General features: G+C 36.0%; 1 protein-coding gene across 2 annotated transcripts in view; it reads left to right on the forward strand.

Annotated features, from left to right (window-relative positions):
• Positions 1-18,707, forward strand: part of ZMYM2 (zinc finger MYM-type containing 2) — a 124,101-nt gene that overhangs the window by 31,920 nt on the left and 73,474 nt on the right. For both annotated transcript variants that reach the window (XM_016203569.2, XM_016203570.2), the window contains 3 exons: positions 1,431-1,716; positions 2,848-3,013; positions 3,821-4,033. In XM_016203569.2, the coding sequence (XP_016059055.1) occupies positions 1,431-1,716; positions 2,848-3,013; positions 3,821-4,033 (665 nt within the window). The remainder of the gene's footprint in view (positions 1-1,430; positions 1,717-2,847; positions 3,014-3,820; positions 4,034-18,707) is intronic.

Genomic DNA, 18,707 nt, shown 5'->3' on the forward strand with positions numbered 1-18,707 from the left:
GATAGCAGGATAACAGGGTTCCAGAATGTACTCTGTTTATTCTTTGTATAAAGTATATAATTTTTTGTGGGGGTGTGTGGATTGTGAAGTAAAGTAAAATTTGAATAGCAGTGTGTGCAGCTCATTGAAATCATTAGGTTGTAGACTAGGTCAGAGTTATGAAATTTCCTACTTCAAGTTTTTGTAGTAAAGAAGTTCCCCTGAGTTCTGGCTATATTTGTACTTACTATGGAAGGAGAATAATGGTTTATCATATGGAAGGGCAGCTATTATGTATAGAAGTTCAAAATTCAGAAGAAACTAGAAAGGAAATAATTGTAAGATATCAGAATAGTAGAAATTAAAAGTGGTGGCTTGAAAAAGTTTCATAATGAAAAAAAAGATTATGGTTTTGGTAGTGTAGTCTGGGGTAGAGGTCTTTGGTACTATAACTATGCAGAAGCTGCAGACTGCAGCTAAGTACCAAAGCAGCTTACTATTAAAAAAGGACAGATGAATAACTGTAATCCAGTGTTAATGCAACATTCCAATGCTGTGCTGTGCTGAAACTGTTTGCAGTGGTAGAGCAATATGTTGGATTGGTTATATGTTGACTTAATGTCATGTCTGTAACACTAATTTTTTTTGCTGTTATGTGGTATATTTAGAGGCCATGAAACTGAATGTATATTGGAAATGCTGTTCTCAAAAAGATGTTCTGAATATAATCATGTGTAAACTTTAACAGACCTGTATTATATTTGTCAAAGATTCTGTTTGGTCAAGATTTTATTGTAACTTTTATGTTGATGTATGTGTTCCTTGCTCAGGTAATATTCTGTCAGTTAATTCTTCCTGTTTAATAACTAAAGGCTAATATTTTTTAGTGCTTCCTATATGCTACTCATGGTTTATTCATTTTATGTTAGCATTCATATCATGTCGGTACCATTTCCATTTTAGACAAGAGTTTGGCAGAGTTTATAGGTAACTTCCAGGTCTAGTAAGTGAATGTCAACTAACCATTCTTTTTTTTTTTTTTTTTTTTTTAAATCCTTACCTGAGGAGTGAGGCTATTTTTCCCCATGACTTTTAGAGAGAGTGGAAGGAAGGGGGGAGAGGGAAGAGAGAGAGAGAGACAGACATCGATGTGACAGATCCATCAATTGTTGCCTCCTACTTGCAACCCAGATATGCGTCTTTGACTGGGAATCAAACCTGAGACCCTCAGGTGTGCAGGCTGACGCTTTAACCACTGAGCCATGGTGGCCAGGGCTCAACTAGCCATTCTTGCTCCAAAACTTGTGTTCTTTACCTCTGTGCTATGCTGCTGCCTGATTAATGTCTTAATACTTGTACAAAATGGGAAGTTAAAACTGTTTCTCTGATAGAAATTTCAGTGTGTGAAAATACCTGTTTCATTACTCTTTCTTGTGTATTTTGTTTTTAAGATTCTTGGATTTCCCAATCAGCTTCATTTCCTCGAAATCAGAAACAGCCAGGGGTGGATTCTTTATCACCAGTGGCCTCACTTCCTAAACAGATTTTCCAGCCGTCTGCCCAACAGCAACCCACTAAACCAGTTAAAGTCACTTGTGCAAACTGTAAAAAACCTTTACAAAAGGGACAGACAGCTTATCAACGAAAAGGATCTGCTCACCTCTTTTGTTCTACCACCTGCCTTTCCTCCTTCTCACACAAGCCTGCTCCAAAGAAACTCTGTGTTATGTGTAAAAAGTAAGGTTTACTTTTCAACATAATTCCATATGGTTGAATGTTGGTGGTATAAAATTTTAGGAAAACAGAGTTTTAGAGATGAATTACTGTTTTAAAAATTGGTGGGCAAGTTGATTGAATTTTAAAGCCAAACTGAAATTTGTAGTGGCTTTGGAGGGTTCTCTATCAAGCCTAGGTAGCTTATGATTAAAAGGCTTTCTATTGTATAGGTTTTGGGGTTGATCTTGTAATTAATTTGTCTGTAATCTCCATTGGACTCCTTGAATTTATAAAAATACAGATATGTATTATTAATTAGATAAAATTGAAAAGCAGTTTATATATGACTAGTTTTGTATTAAAATAGGTATGTGTGTTTTGAATAGTCAGTCATTAGAATACTCACTGTTTCAAGACTCAGATACCAGATTTTTTGGGCAGCCTTGGAGAGACAGGATGCTCTCTTCTGACAATTTTTCAGTCTGCCTTCACTAGGTAAAAAGTAAGATGGTATATTATGCGCAAGGTCAAGCCAGGTGGATTTTCTTGTACCATCTCTTGGAGCAACCCAAGTTTGTGAAGATATTTTTGATCTTAGACCTTTGGAAAGGTCTTAGTGCTCTGTATGAGTTTAATGAAGTCAAATATTAGAACAGTTGTTACACATTCTTTAGATTGGTTTACTATATATAGTTAAAAAAAAAAAAAAAAAAAGACATGCTGCAATATAGGATCTTGAAATTGAGAATTGAAGGAAAACTTCTAAGGTTACCAGTACTGTCATTTCCTAACATTTCTAATTGCAGTTAGAGAGCTGTATAGAATGGTAGGTGGGTTATTTTTGTCATGTTCCCATGATGTAGATATCTCATGCTTTCTACTTACCCAAGGGAGGGAATTGAATAGGTATTGTAAATTTATACCTCAGTAAATTGGGCCTTGACATTAAACTCTATATAAATAATAACAGCCATTTTGTTTTTTAAAGTGTTACCAATATCTGAAAGCCATGTTAAGGTTTTAAGAATAAATTAGGTAGTGGCAAGGATTTAATAGTATAAAATAGTTTTGTTTCTATAGAAATTAAAAATGTCAGTTATGTTTTATTATTTCTTAAAATATAATTTTACTTTAAGTTCCTCTTATTTTCAGAGATATAACTACAATGAAAGGAACCATTGTTGCTCAAGTGGACTCAAGTGAGTCCTTCCAGGAATTCTGTAGTACGTCTTGTCTGTCTCTCTATGAAGACAAACAGAATCCTACTAAAGGAGCTCTAAATAAGTCAAGATGTACAATTTGTGGTAAACTAACAGAGGTTTGTACTTTTGTGTTTTATCTCTTGATTTTAACTAGTGGAAATATTTTTAACTTTATACAGTTATAGTCTTTCATCAGTGTATATTTCTTTAAAAATGAGGATATATAAACATTGATCTGATGAGTATCCCATTATGTAATTTTATTCTCCTCTAGTGAGAATGATTTAGAAAAATCATATTATATGATATTATAATATGAATTGACTTTTTTTCCTGAGGTTGGGAGAACTCATAGACAAAACCAGTGTTTAAACCAATAGGCTGACTAAATAAGTAAGACAACAGTATTGCTTAAGAAGTAGAACAAGTGGAGGGAATATTTTTTGGTAACTTCACATTGTTAATATGGTATTAACGTATTTGCATTTAATTAAAAAAAGAAACCTGTGTGTACGTACCTCATTTGAATGATTTATAATAATGGTTCTCTCTTTTCCCTTTTCTAAAGCAGTGTACTTATTTATAGTTCCTATTGGATTTGTCTGAAGATTTCCAGTCTCTTTGTTCTAGAAGTTTTATACTAACAGTATCCAAACTGGGTTGTTTTATATCATTTTTAGATACCTCTAGAGAAGTTTGTAGTTAGGTCACTGATGGTCCTCCCCAAACCATACATGTATTTCTTGAGTGTATAAAAATGGTTCAAGGAGTAATGAAATATACTTTATCTTTCCTTTTTGGTTAAAGAAGCCTTCCACAGAAAAGTTATTGAGGCATTTCTTTTTCTGTTGGAGTACCTTGTTATTTGGCTACTTGTCATAATCATTTGTTTTTCAAAATTTTGTTTGTTGTTTTTCTTTTAGATTCGTCATGAAGTTAGCTTTAAAAATATGACTCATAAACTATGTAGTGACCATTGCTTTAATAGATACAGAATGGCCAATGGTCTGATAATGAATTGCTGTGAACAGTGTGGAGAGTACCTGCCCAGCAAAGGTGCTGGAAACAATGTCCTGGTGATTGATGGTCAGCAGAAAAGATTTTGCTGCCAAAGTTGTGTCAGTGAATACAAACAGGTAATTCTGATCAAAATGTGCCATTCTTTAAAAAAAAAGAAAACCCCGCCATTATTCTGAATGTATTGTAAGTGGCTCTAATTGTTTTACTCTAATAGTATTTATTAACCAGATTTTTCTTGGAATCTCATTTGATTTCATATTGTCTTCACATCTTGGAAATGACTTATCTCGAATACTATGCAGATAATTGGATATAAATATGTGATTTTTTTCACATAAAAAGGTAAATGCTACCAGAATGATCTCTCTTTTGAATTTTCTTTTTTGGGTGGTGGAGGGGTAAAAATATGATTTTTCAAACTGTTAAAGCTTAGCTTAGGACTGATTACCTCATTTATTTTTCAGTTTTAAAGTTAATTTTGATTTTAAGATCATCTTAATTTAGTTTATTTTTGAATTTATACACATGATTCAAAAGTAAAGTGTACATAAAAGGATATACTCAGAGAAATCTATCTCCCATTTCTGTCATCTCCTCTTGGTTTCTATTCATTCTTTCAATTCATTATATCAGTGTTCGGTTCTTACTATTTTATGTTTTCTGTTCTTTCTGAAAAATTATGGAAATACGTAATTCATTCTTAGTTTTTCTTTTTTCCTATCCAAAAGGCGGCATATTGTATATACTGTACTGCACCTTCCAAATTTTTTTTTAAAGAAATTAAAAAAAAAAAAATTTTATTATTGTTTAAAATATTACAGATGTCCCTTTTTCTCCCCAGTGACCCATTCCACCCCGTTTCTTCCCCCTCCCCAGTCCCTCTCCCCACCATTGTCCATGTCCTTGGGTTGTATATATATGCATATAAATTCTTTGGGTACTCTCTCCCCCTCCACCCACCCGACCTCCTCCATCCCTCTGACATTCATCAGTCTCATCTGTGCTTCCATGTCATTGAATCTAAATGTCCCACAGCTTTTTTATCCACTCATCTACTGATGGGCACTTGGGCTGTTTCCAGATCTTAGCTATAGTAAACTGTGCTGCTATGAACATCGGGGTACATATATCCTTTCTGATGAATGTTTCAGGATTCTTAGGATACATTCCTAGGAGTGGAATCACTGGGTCAAACGGCAGCTCCATTTTTAATTTTTTGAGGAACCTCCATACTGTTTTCCATAGTGGCTGCACCAGTCTGCATTCCCACCAGTAGTGTACTAGGGTTCCCCTTTCTTCACACCCTCGCCAGCACATGTCGTTTGTTGATTTGTTGATGGCAGCCATTCTGATAGGTGTGAAGTGATACCTCATTGTGGTTTTAATTTGCATCTCTGATGATTAGCGACGTCGAGCATTTTCTCATGTGTCTCTTGGCCATCCATATGTTGTCTTTGGAGAAGTGTCTATTTTAAAGTCCTTTGCCCATTTCTTAATTGGGTTGTTTGTCTTTCTCTTGCTGAGTGCTATGAGTTCTTTGTACACTTTGGAAATTAGCCCCTTATCAGATTCATCCTTGGCAAATATGTTTTCCCAGACCGTGGGGTTCCTTTGTATTTTGAGGCTGTTTTCTTTTGCTGTGCAGTAAAGAATTTTTAAAAAAATGTTTTTTATAGGTTTCAGAGAGAGGAAGGGAGAGGGAGAGAGAGAGAGAAACATCAATGATGAGAGTCACTGATGGGTTGCCTCCTGCATGCCCCCTATTGGGGATCAAGCCCAAAACCCGGAATCAAACCATGACCTCCTGGTTCCTAGGTCACTGTTCAACCACTGAGCCATGCAAGCCAGGCTGCGCCGTCTAATTTTTCACTTCATAATGTATCTTGGAAACCATTTCATATCAATATATATAGACTGTCTTCCTTTTTATGGCTGCATAGTTAGATTTTCACTAATTTTGTGTGCCAGTTAACACCTTTTATTAAAAATCAAATTATAGAAACTTACAGATAAATTGTGTTTGTATTAGTCATCTAGGGCTGTCATAACAAAATACCAAATACCAAAGACTGGAGGTCTCAAACAATAGAAACTTATTTTCTCACAGTTCTGGAGGCTAGAAATCCAAGATAAGTGTTTTTCAGGGTTGATTTCTGGTGAGGCTGCTCTTCTGGCTTGTAGAAAACTTAACTGCCTCCCTAAAGGCCCTATTCCAAATACAGTCTCATTGGGGATTTGGTCTCCAAGCTGTGAATTTTGGAGGAACACAGTTCACATCATTACATTATTAAAAACAAAGGAAATACTGAAAATTGAACACTTCCTAATTATTACATTTATTAGCACTTCCTAATTATTGCATTTATTATATTATCTGTACTCTTAAGGTTATTTCTGACTACTGTATTTGTATGATGGAAGTATACATAGTGGTGTTACTTCTGTGCATCTTTTCCCAGTTTCATGTTCAGTTTTGTGTTGGTAGTCTGAAATTAGCCATAGTGGGAGTATTTTCTTGGCAAATGCTGCATATTATGGTGGATTCCCTCAACTCTCAAGAGCTAGTAGTTAACACATACAAAAGACACTGTCCCTGGTACATACATTCTTGACTATGTATTTGTGGAGGTGTGATTTTAGGGTAGATTTTTAGAAGCAGGATTGCTTAACCAAAAAGTAAATGCATATGTTAGTTTGTTAGATATTATTAAGTTCTCCTATGCTAGATTTGTACCAGCTTGCATTCTTTTCAGTAATATTGTAGAAGTGCCTGTTTATTGCCTCTCCAACAGAAAACATGAACACATCATTCCTTTCATTAGGAATGATGATAAGTTTTTCATATTTCAGGGCTAATTGTTTTCTCTGTGAATTATTTGTTTACATCTTTTACTCATTTTTTTGTTTGAGCTTTGATCTTCTCATTTCCCCCCATTAAATTGAACATTCATTCATTTATTTATTTTTAAATATATCTTTATTGATTTCAGAGAGAGGAAGGGAGAGGGAGATAGAAATAACAATGATGAGAGAGTTATTGATTGGATGCCTCCTGCACACCCCCTACTGGGGTTTGAGCCTACAACCCGGGCATGTGCCCTGATCAGGATTTGAACCTTGATGTCCTGAATCCTAGGTTGATGCTCAAACGCTGAGCCACGCAGTCCGGGTGAACATTTATTTTAATGAGCAAAATGCTTTGGTAATTTGTTTATGAAACAATTATTGACCACCTACTATGTTGCAGGTACTTTGCTATTTGCTGGGAATACTACAATGGAAAGTAAAGTAGACATAGTTCCTGCTCTCATAGGATTTGCATTGGGGAGGCATACTTCAAATTCATGAATATAAGGAAGGCTATAATGGTGATGGAAAGGATCAAACTGATGATAATCTTCCAGGGCTTTTGATGATGATGATGTTGCTTTTGGTAGGAGTGCTGGCTTTAGTTAGTTGGCCTGGGTTTAAATCCTGATCTTATCAGTCATCATCTTTGTGCTGGGCAAATGAACTTCCCTGTGCCTTGCCTTGTTTTTGACATGTGTAAAGTTGTGGACCTAGTAATCCCTGTCTCGTAGTATTACTAAAAATATCAAATCTCAGTCTTTTGCCTTGATATTTAAGATCCTACTTCAAGTAACTGAACAGTACCAGTTCTCCATCAGCCCATTTGTGCTCTTGCCTAATTACTTTCCCTTTCCCCTTCCTCAAAGGTAGCCCCTAATTTTGACTTTTCAACATCATGGTTTGACTTGTTTATAAACTTTATGTAAATAGCATTAATATATAGTGAGATTTATCCATGTTATATATAACTGATTGGATACTTACAAGTTTCTGGTTACGTAGAATTTTAAATTTTAATATTGTCAGACTTAGTGTTTTTTATTATTGCTTCTGGATTTTGCTTCATGTATTTTTTTCACTTCCAGGCTATAAAGGGATGCTTTTCATGTTTTCTTCTAATGATTGTAAGGCTTCATTTTAACATTTAAATCTTTATCCATTTGGAATTTATTCTGGTCTACCCTTGAATTGTGGGTCAAATATCTGCTTCTAAATGGCTGACCTTTAGACTCAGCATCTTTTTGATGTCAGAGTGTCCTTCAATAGTGTAAGGGATTTCATTCCACTTATTACATCAGTGTTCTTGTTAACTTTATTCGTAAATATTTTATCTTTTATTTTAAATGAGGTTTTTTCTTCCATCATTTTTTTGGTGTGTGGATACATATATGTGTGTAGGTGTATTTTTATTGATTTTAAATACCTGCTACTTAACTAATTGGTTGATTCTCACGTTTTGTTTTCAGTTATAGTTTACATTAAATATTATTTGTGTATTTCAGATGTACAGCATCATGCTTAGACAATCAAGTACTTTCCAGAGTGGTTCCCTCCAATATTTCAAGTACTACCCACCTGGCCCCATACATAGTTATTACAATATTGGCTATAGTCCCTATGCTGTAATTTATATCTCTGACTATTCTGTATAACTACTGATTTGTATTGGATTTTTAAAAAAAACCATCATATCACCTGCAAATAGAGAAAGTTTAAAAATCTTCCTTTCTGATTCTCATTTCTGTTACTCTTTTGTCTTGCCTGATGGTGTTTCTTGATAACTCCAATAGAATTTTAAATAGTGGAAACAGTAAATATTTTTTTTCTTTTTCCAGTAGTAATAATGCCGGCTTTAGGATTGATGTAAATACACACACACACATACACACACACACACACACACACAGACACATTTATTAATCCTCACCCAAGGATATGTTTATTGATTTGGGGGGGGGGAAGGGGAGAGAGACATCGATTGGTTGCTTCCCATAGGCTCCCCAACCGGGGCTGGAACCCACAATCTAGTTATATACCCTGACCGGGAATTGAACTCTCAACCGTTTTGGTGTAAGGTATGATGCTCCAACCAACGGAAGCCCCCTGGCTGGAGCAGAGGTGAATATATTTTATCATATTAAAGAAGTACCCATTGATTTCTGTTTTATTGTTTGACCAGAAACGAGTAGGTTTTTTTTGTTTTTGTTTTTAAAATATATTTTTACTAATTTCAGAGAGAGGAAGGGAGAGGAAGAGAGAGCTAGAAACATCAATGATGACATAGAGTCAATGATCAGCTGCCTCTTGCACATTCCCTGCCAGGGATCAAGCCCGCAACCCGGGCACATGCCCTGACCAGGAATCGAACCGTGATCTCCTAGATTGTAGGTTGATGCTCAACTGCTGAGCCATGCTGGCCAGGCAAGTGTTAAGTTTTGAAAGTCTTTTCAGTGTTTATGGAAGTGATTGTTTGTCTTAGATTCAGATCTGTCTGACCATACTGCATTACTAGAATAAACCATACCAGGTCATTAAATGTTTACTTCTAATTGTTAATATTTTATTAGTATTTTTCCATTCATATTGATTAGTGAGATTGGTCTTTAGTTTCCTCCTTTTTGGTACAATCTTGAAGATACCAGCATTATTGCCCTTGTTGGTTTGAATCAGTGACTAGATAGAGTAGTCAGCTCATGGACTAAACAGTCCGGGGTTCAGTTCCAGCCAAGGGACATGGCATGTGGCTCTGTTCTAGGCTTGATCCTTGGCCCTGGTAGGGGTACATGTGGGAGGCGACCAATCTTTGTGTGTCTCTCACATTGATGTCCCTCCCTCCCTCCTTCTCCCCTTTCTATTCTTTGTGAAAAGCAATGGAAGAGATATCCTTGGGTGAGGATTAAAAAAAAAAAGGTATCAGCATTATTTTTGCATTATAAAAATGCCCAGGAACATTCACGTTTTTATATGCTTAAAACAGTAAAAATGAAAAGAAATGAATTAAATATTTAACTCAAAAAGTAGTAAAAAGGAAACAAAATAAACTAAAATAAAACAGAAGAAAAGAAATAAAGATAGAAGTAGAAATTAATGAGTTAAGAAATTAAAACAGTATTAAAATAATTCAGAATGAGCCCTGGCTGGTGTCGCTCAGTTGGTTGGGCATCCTCCCATGCACTGAAAGGTTGCTGGTTCAATTCCTGGTCAGGGCACATAGTTAACCATCAAAACAGAGAAAGTTAAAGTTGAAAATCAGTCATTAAGGGACTACATTGTACAATCCTATATATAACATGTTGAAAGCTGTGAAAATAAAATTTCCCTCAATTGACTCCAGAGCAGATACAATAAAGCAGAGAAATTTCCATAGAAGAAATAGGTATAATAGTATAAAAAACTACCTTACAAAAAGAAATGGGCTCAAATGGTCTCACGGAATTCCATCAAATTTAAACCAGGTAATTTCAATGCTATTTAAACTATTCCAGAACATAAAAAAGGAGGAAGATAACATTTTTTAATGTGCTAAATATGTATAACATAAAGTTTCTGATTTTAAACATTTTTAAGCATACAGTTGAATCCTGCAATATTTGTGCTTTTGTGAGGTTTATTTCACTTAGCATCATGTTTCCGTTTCATCTTTGTTGTGGCACTTCTTTTTATGGCCAAATAATATTCATTGTATCTATATGCCATATTTTATTTATCCATTCATTTGTTGATGGACATGTGGGTTGTTTCTACCTTTTGGCTATTGTGAATCATGGTGCAACGAACATTGGCATATGTATCAGTTTGAGTCCTGGTTTTTTATTCTTGTGGGCATGTACTTAAGAATGGAATTGCTGGGTCATAGGATAATTTTTCATTTAGTTTTTTGATGAATTGCTGAACTGTTTTCCACAACAACAATATCATTTTACAATTTCCAACAGCAATACATGATGGTTCCTTTTTACTGTACGTCTTTGCCAACACTTTTCATTTAAAAGATACCGTTATTGATTATAGTCATCTTAGTAGGTGTGAAGTGTTGTTTGTGGTTGTGATTTGCATTTCCCTAATGACTTACGATGTTGTTGTTGTTGAGCATGTTTACTTATGTTTATTGACCATTCCTAAACATTTTTTGGAGAAATAATCTATTGAAATCCTTTTCCCATACTTGAATTGTTTTACCTTTTGTTCTTGAGTTGTAGGAGTTCTTTATATATTGTGAATGTTAACCCCTTATCTGATAAATGGTTTCAAATATTGTCTGCCATATGTAGACTGTCTTTTTACTTTTTTTTTTTTAAATGTTTTTATTAATTTCAGAGGGAAAGGAGAGGGAGATAGAGTTAGAAACATCAATGAGGAAGAGTCATTGATTAGTTGCCTCCTGCATGCCCCTAACTGGGGATGGAGCCTGAAACCCTGGCATGTGCCCTGACTGGGAATTGAACCATGACCTCCCTGTTCATGGGTCAGTGCTCAACCACTGAGCTACACCAGCCAGGCTCTTTTTACTTTCTTGATAATGTCATTTAATGCACAAAAGTTTTTTGTTATTTTTATTTTTTAAATTTTTGTTGAATTTATTGGGGTTACATTGGTTAATAAAATTATATAGGTTTAAGGTGTACAATTCTATAATACATCATCTGTATATTGTATTGTGTGTTCACCACTCCAAGTCCTTCTATCACCATTCATCCCTCCTTTACCCTCTTCTATCTCCCCCTACCCCTCTTCCCTTTGGTAATGACCATACTGTTGTCTGTTTAATTTTTTTTCTTTGCTTAATCCCTTCACCTTTTTCACCCAGGCCCCAACCTCCCTCCACCCTATGACAGCTGTCAGTCTGTTCTCTGTATTTCGAATTTTGTCACACTTTTCCTTCATGTGATTTACTTTCATTCTATTCATTCTATTCTATTACATTGACTGTCTTACATTGAACCACTCTTGAATTACTGGCATAGATCACACTTGGTTATATAGTGTACAATACTTCTTAAAAAATTTTATTTGAGGGAGGGAAAGAGGGAGGGGGAGAGAGAGAGAGGGAGAGAGAGAAACATGGATATGAGAGCAAAATATCGATTGGCTGCCTCCCGCATGTGCTCCAACTGGGAACTGAACCTGTCACTCCTTGATGTATAGGATGACGCTTCAACCAACTGATCCACACCAGCCAGGGCTGGTGTATAATACTTTTAATATGCTGCTGAATTACTAATATTTTGTTCTGGATTTAAAAAATAAATTGATTTTAGAAAGAGAGGAACGGAGAGAGAAACATCAATGAGAGAGAGACATCTATTGGCTGCCTCCTGCCTACTGGGGATCGAGCCACAACCTGGGCATATGCCCAAATCAGAAATCGAACTAATGACCTTTAGGTGCATGGGTCGACACTCAGCCACTGAGCCACACGGACAGGGTTGTTCTGGAATTTTGTATTTATATTCAAAAGGGATACTGGTCTATAATTTCCTTTGTTGTGGTGTCTTTATCTGTCTTTGGAATCAGGGCTGGCCTAATAGAATAGGGATGGGAAGTGTTCCATTCTATTATGATTTTTAGAAGAGTTTGAGAAGACTTTGTGTTAGTACTTTTTAAAATGTTTGTCTGAATTCACCAGGGAAGCCATTTATTTGGTCCTGGGCTTTTCTTTATTGCAAGGTTTGTGATGACTGATTTAACCTCTACTTACAGGTCTGTTGATCTTTTCTATTTGTTGAGTTGGTTTTAGTGGTTCATGTGTTTTAAGGAACTTGTCTATTTGTTTATGTTATCCAAGTTTTTGGTGTATAATTGCCCATAGTATTTAATCAGTTCTTTAGGGGGTGGGGGGCAATTTTTGTAGTATTGTCCCCTTTTTTCCCCTCTGTTCTTTGCATCTTTTGTTTTTCTTAGTTTAACTAAAAGGTTTGTAAACTGTTTTCAAATGACCAACTTTTGGTTTCATTGATTCTAATTTTTACTCTATCTCCACTTTAATCTTTATTATTTCCTTCTGCTGGCTTTGGGTTTAGTTTTCTCTTTTTTTCTTTCTAGTTCTTTAATATGTACATTAGGTTATTGATTTGAGATATTTTAAAAAATAGGTATTTACAATGATAAATTTTGTTTTGATCGCTGATTGCTCTATATTCTATCACTTTTGGTATTTTATGGTTTGCCTTTCATTTGTCTGGTATTTTTAAGTTTCCCTAGTGAGTGCTTCTTTGAACCACTGGTTAAGAGGGTGTAGTTTAATATCTCTGTATTTGTGAATTTTCCTTCTGTTAATTTTTAGTTTCATTCTTTTATGATTGAAAAAAATACTCTTTATAAATTTATTGAGACTTATTTTGTTGGCCTAACATATGGTCTGTTCTGGAGAATGTTTTATGTGAAATTTATTCTGCTATTGTTGGGTGGAGTACTCTGTGTTTGTTAGCTCTAGTTGTTTTGCAGTATTATTCAAATCCTGTATTTAATTATTGAAATTCTGTCTGGATGGTCTATCCATTATTGAAAGTGGTATATTTATTGAATTTTCTAGCTGTTTTTCTACACTTGTCTGTTTTTCCCTTCAGATTTGTCAGTGTTTGCTTAGTATATTTTGGAACTCTGGTTTTTGGTGCATATATGTTTATAATTATCATATCTTTTTGATGAATTTACCCTTACCAGTATATATTGTTTTTCTTTGGCTCATTATTTTTTGTTAAAGTTTTTAAAAGTTTATTTTGTATGAATTAGTATAGCAATTCCTGCTTCTACTTTCTTTTAGTTATCATTTGCATGGAATGTATTTTTCTGTCATTTTACTTTTGACCTATTTGTGAATTTGAAAGTGAGTCTCTTGTAGACTGCAAATAGTTGGATCAGTTTTTATTTCCATTCTACCAATGTCTACCTTTTGATTGGAAAATTTAATCTCTTCACATTTAATTATTTCCAGTAAGGAAGGACTTATTTTTACCTTTTTATTGTTGGGCTCTTTTTTTTCTTCTTCTGTATGTCTAGTACCTTTTCTGTAACTCATTTTCTCCATTACTGCCTTCTTTTATGTTTAGTTGATTTTTTTTTTTTTTTTGTAGTGAATTGTTTTGGTTCTCATTTCCTTTTGTGTGTAATTTTTAGATACTGTCTTTGTGGTTACCATGGGAATTACATTTACCTAAGTTTATATTTGTCTAATGTGATTTGATGACAAGTTAATTGGCATTTAAAAACTCTATTTCTGCCCTGGTTGGTTTTGCTCAGTGGTTAGAGTGTCGGCCCATGCACTGAAGGGTCGGGGGTTCAATTCCTGGTCAAGGGCACATGCCTGGGTTGCAGGTTCAATCCCCAGCCCTGATTTGGGGCATGTGTGGGAGGCAACCAAACGATGTCTCTGTCTCACATCTATGCTTCTCTCTCTCCCCCTCTCCCTCCTCCCCCTCCCTTCCTTCCACTCTCTCTAAAAATCAATGGAAAATATATCCTCAGGTAAGGATTAACAACAAAGAAAACGAAAAAAACTCTGTTCCTATATAGCTCCATCCTCCTTTTTGTGATAATACTACATTTTAAACATTGCATGCCTAATTGAGATTTACCATTATTTTTATGTATTTGTCTTTAAAATCACGTAGGAAGTAAAAAGGGGACCTACAAACCAAAAATACAATAATACTACGTTTTGTATTTGCCCATGTAGTTACTTATACTATAGGTCTTTATGGCTTCATTCTGCTCATGCTGCTCTATAATTTCCGCATAAATCTTTGACACTCTAGCATTTCTTGTAGGGAAGGTCTAGTGGTAAGAATCCCCTCAGCTTTTACTTGGGTATGCCTTTATTTCTCCTTCCTGTTTGAATAATAGTTTTGCTGTATTTATATTCTTATGTGAAAGGTGGTGTTTTTTCCCTAGCATTTCACTAATGTTGTGTCACTGCCTTTTGGCCTCCATGGTTCCTAGTGAGAAATTGGTGGGAAATCTTGCTGAGAATTCCTGCTACTTGCTATCTCAAGATTGTCTTTCAGCAGTTTGATTATAATGTGTCCTGTGTGTCTCTTGATTTTATCCCACTGTGATTCTTAGTTTTGAGATTTCTGTTCATTTTCAGATTTTTGAAGTTTTCAGCCATTATTCAAATAATCTTTCTGCCCTGTTCTACTTTTCTTCTGGGCCTCTCATAATGCATATGTTTGTTGACTTGATCTGTCCCACAGGCCCCTTAGGCTTTGTTCACTTTTCTTCATTCATTTTTTCTTTCTATTCCTCAGTCTCTATAATTGCAATTTTGTTCTTGTTACTGCCAGTTGTTGGTATAAGTTCTGACTCTCAATTCTCATCTTGAAGGGGTAGGGAGTGGGTGGTAGGGACTTTATCACTTCCTGGTGGGCAGAAGTTCAGGCTCCCTACTTGGCTTTCTCTACCATCACCCTGGGTGGATACTGGGGCATCATGTTGAAGCCAGGCCAAGGTACAAGTCTGTGCCTCCACTTAGCCTTTGCTGGTGTGGCTGGGATTAGTGTCACATTTTTTTCTGTGGTGTTTGGATGGAGTATAGGGGCTATTTCCTAAAAGTTTTCTGTCTCCTAGGCTGTCATTCCAGTTGTTTCTCTCCATTTCTTTTACTGGTTTCAAGATGGTTTTTGTCTTTATTTTTTATTCAAATTTTAATTTTCAAATTTTCAGATTTTTTTTCAGAAGTTTGACTGTGATGTGTTTTGGTTTATCCTTTCTAGGGTTTACTCAGCCTCTTCTGTCTGTGGGTTGCTATCTTTTGTCTAATTTGCAACATTTTCAGACATGAAAAAAATTTTTTTTTTAAATTCTCACCTGAGGATATGTTTTTCTTGATTTTAGAGACAGGGGAAGGGAGGGCAGGAGAGGGAGGGAGGGAAGAGAGAGAGGAAACATTGATATGAGAGAAAAATCCATTGGTTGGGTTTTTCCCGTATGCTCCTTGACCAGGGATTGAACCTGCAACCTTTTGATATATTGGACAGTGCTCTGACCAGCTGAACCACCCGGTCAGGGCCAGACTTTTTTATTTATATTTTTATTGATTTCAGAGAGAGGAAGGGAGAAGGAGAGAGAGATAGAAATATCAATGAGAGTCATTGATTGGCTGCCTCCTGCATGTCCCCTGCTGGGGATCGAGGCTGCAACCCAGGAGTGTGCCCTGACTGGAAATTGAACTGGGATCTCCTGACATGGGTCAGCTCTCAATCATTGAGCCATGCTGGCCTGGCCAGACATTTTCCTGAGTGCTTTTTTAGCCCTGTCTTCTTTTCCTTGAAAGTTACATCTTTTGTTATAGTCTTGAACCCTGAGACTCTATTTTGAAAAATGTTTTTTCTCCAACTCTTTTCTTTCATTCAGACTGCATATTTTCTATTTCCCCCTTCACTGATTCTTTCCTCTGTCTTCTCCATTCTGCTATTGGTTCCATCCATTGTTTGTTTGTTTGTTTGTTTGTTATTTTAAAGGGTTTTTGTTGTTATATTTACTGATGCTTAGTTTTTTTAGAACAGTTGTTTAGTGTTACAGAAAAATTGAGCAAATAGGGCATTTCTCATGTTACAGTCCTTCCTCCCCCCCCCCCAGTTTCCCCTTTTATTGATACTTTGAATTAGTATGATATATTTGTTACAATTGATGAAGTGATAGTGTATATTATCATCATGTAAAGTTCATAGTTCATTTGGATTTCCTTAATTTTTACATAATGTCCCTTTTCTGTTTCAGGATTGTTTCCAGGATATACCATATTATATTCAGTAGTCATATCATCTTAGGCTCCTCTTGGTCGTGGCATTTTCTCAGATCCCTTGTTTTTGATATCCTTGATAGTTTTTTTTTCTTTTTACTCAGTCCCCATTTCTCCCCTTTTTTTCTTTGACCATCGGCAGTTTTTAGGAGTTAGGTATATTCTGAGATGCCCCTCTATTGGAATTTGTCTGGTGTTTTTCTCATTAGACATACTGGGGCTATGGATTTTTAGAAGAAATGTCACAGAGGTGTATACTGGTATACTGTTCCCTTTTTCATCCCATACAAGGGCACATCCATCAGCATGAAGTTGATGTTATCACCTTGCTGAAGTAATGTTTGTCAGAATTCTCCATTGTGAAGTTCCCCAGCTCCGTGTTTCATGTTGTACTCTTTGGAATGAAGTCAATCTCTCCTTCAGTGGGGGTTATATATAGATAACCTGGGATTTTTCTGCTTAGGAAACTTACCTCTTCTACATTTATTCAGTCATTTATTAATGTTAGTAGGGACTCATGGGTATTTATTTTATACTTTGGTTTATAATTTTATATTGCTTTATTTAATTTGTTGCATAATTTTCTAGTTTGGCCATTGAGAGCACTTTCACTTGGCTCCTGTGTTCTTTTGACATACCTATTGATTTATAATAAAAAGTTTTGCCCAGCCGGCATGGCTTAGCGGTTGAGCATCTACCCAGGATCCAGGAGATCGTGGTTTGATTCCTGGTCAGGGCACTCACTCGGGTTTTGGACTCGATCCCTGGTCAGGGGCATGCAGGAGGCAGCCGATCAATGACTCATCATTGATGTTTCTCTTTCCCTCTCCCTTCCTCTTTCTGAAATTAATATATATATATTTTTAAAAGTTGTATTGATTTTAGAGAGGGAGAAGGGAGAGAGAGAGAGCGAGCGCGTGCGCGAGGGAAACTAATTGGCTGCCTCCTGCATGCCTTCTATTGGGGATCGAACCTGCAACGCAGCCATGTGGCCTCATTGCGAATCAAACCAGTAACTGCTCAGTACATGGGATGATGCCCAACCAACTGAGCCACACCAGCCAGGGCCTGATTTGATTTTTTTTTTTTTTTTAATTTCTATTACAAGTTTTTTTCAGTTCTAGATTTTCATTTGGTTCTTCTTATAAGAATTTGTATTCATTGTTAAGTGGCTTTTGTTCTTTTATCCTGGCTGCTTGTTTGTGACGTCATTCTAACATTGCTGTACTTTCAATGTTAGCATCTACTGATTGTATCTTTCCATTTACGTTGTTTTTTTCCTGGGTTTTGGTAGGATAAATGATTTTTAAAAAATTGCAGCCTAGACATTTGGGATGTTATGTTATGATACTGTGGATCGTATTTAAACCTCTGCTTTACCTTTATTTATTTGACAGTGCTCTGGCAGGGGGAGGAATGTGCCACCTTATTATTGCCGAGTGGAGATAGAAATCCAGGCTCTCCACTTGACCTCTGTTGACACTCACGGAGGGGGAGCAGGTTCTTGTTATGCTGGGTGGGTATAGGAGTTCCTTTTCTCTCTGGGCTTTGGCTGATTCCACCCTGACTGGGAGGAGTTAGGATTATCTCATTGCTGCTCCGCACAGAGCCTCCAGTGACACTAAATGATTCTACTCTAGTAGACATGAAAAGTATTCTTCATTCTTGCCCTCTCCGGTGTGGCTCAGTGGTTGGAATGTCGGCCTGCGGATCCAAGGTTCATGGGTTTGATTCTGGTCAAGGGCACATACCTCTGTTGTGGGTTTGCCTCCCCATCCATGATCCGGGTGTCTACGGGAGGCAACCAATCAAACATGGATGTGTATCTCTCACATCCATGTTTCTCTCTCTCTCTGCCTCCTCTGTCCCTCCCTTCCACTCTCTCTAAAAAAATAAAGGAGAAAATATCCTCATGTGAGGATTAACAAAAAATAAAATTCTTCATTCTTTCATTAAATAAAATTAAAATTATTTTTTTCTTTCATTTTTAAAATATTATTTTCATATGTTTTATAATCCCCATACTATATATTAATAATTTATAAGTAAATATATGGGAATCCATGCGTATGTAGTTACTGAAAAAGAAGCTCAGTCAGACATTTGGAGACTACTACCCAAGACACTAGTGAATGTGTTCTTTTCCTGTAGCTTGGAAAGTAAAATTGTATAGTGATCTTTTCTTGTCCCTGCCCTTCCCT

Source organism: Miniopterus natalensis, chromosome 2 (assembly GCF_054644295.1).
Source record: "Miniopterus natalensis isolate mMinNat1 chromosome 2, mMinNat1.hap1, whole genome shotgun sequence".
Classification (NCBI taxonomy): domain Eukaryota; kingdom Metazoa; phylum Chordata; class Mammalia; order Chiroptera; family Miniopteridae; genus Miniopterus; species Miniopterus natalensis.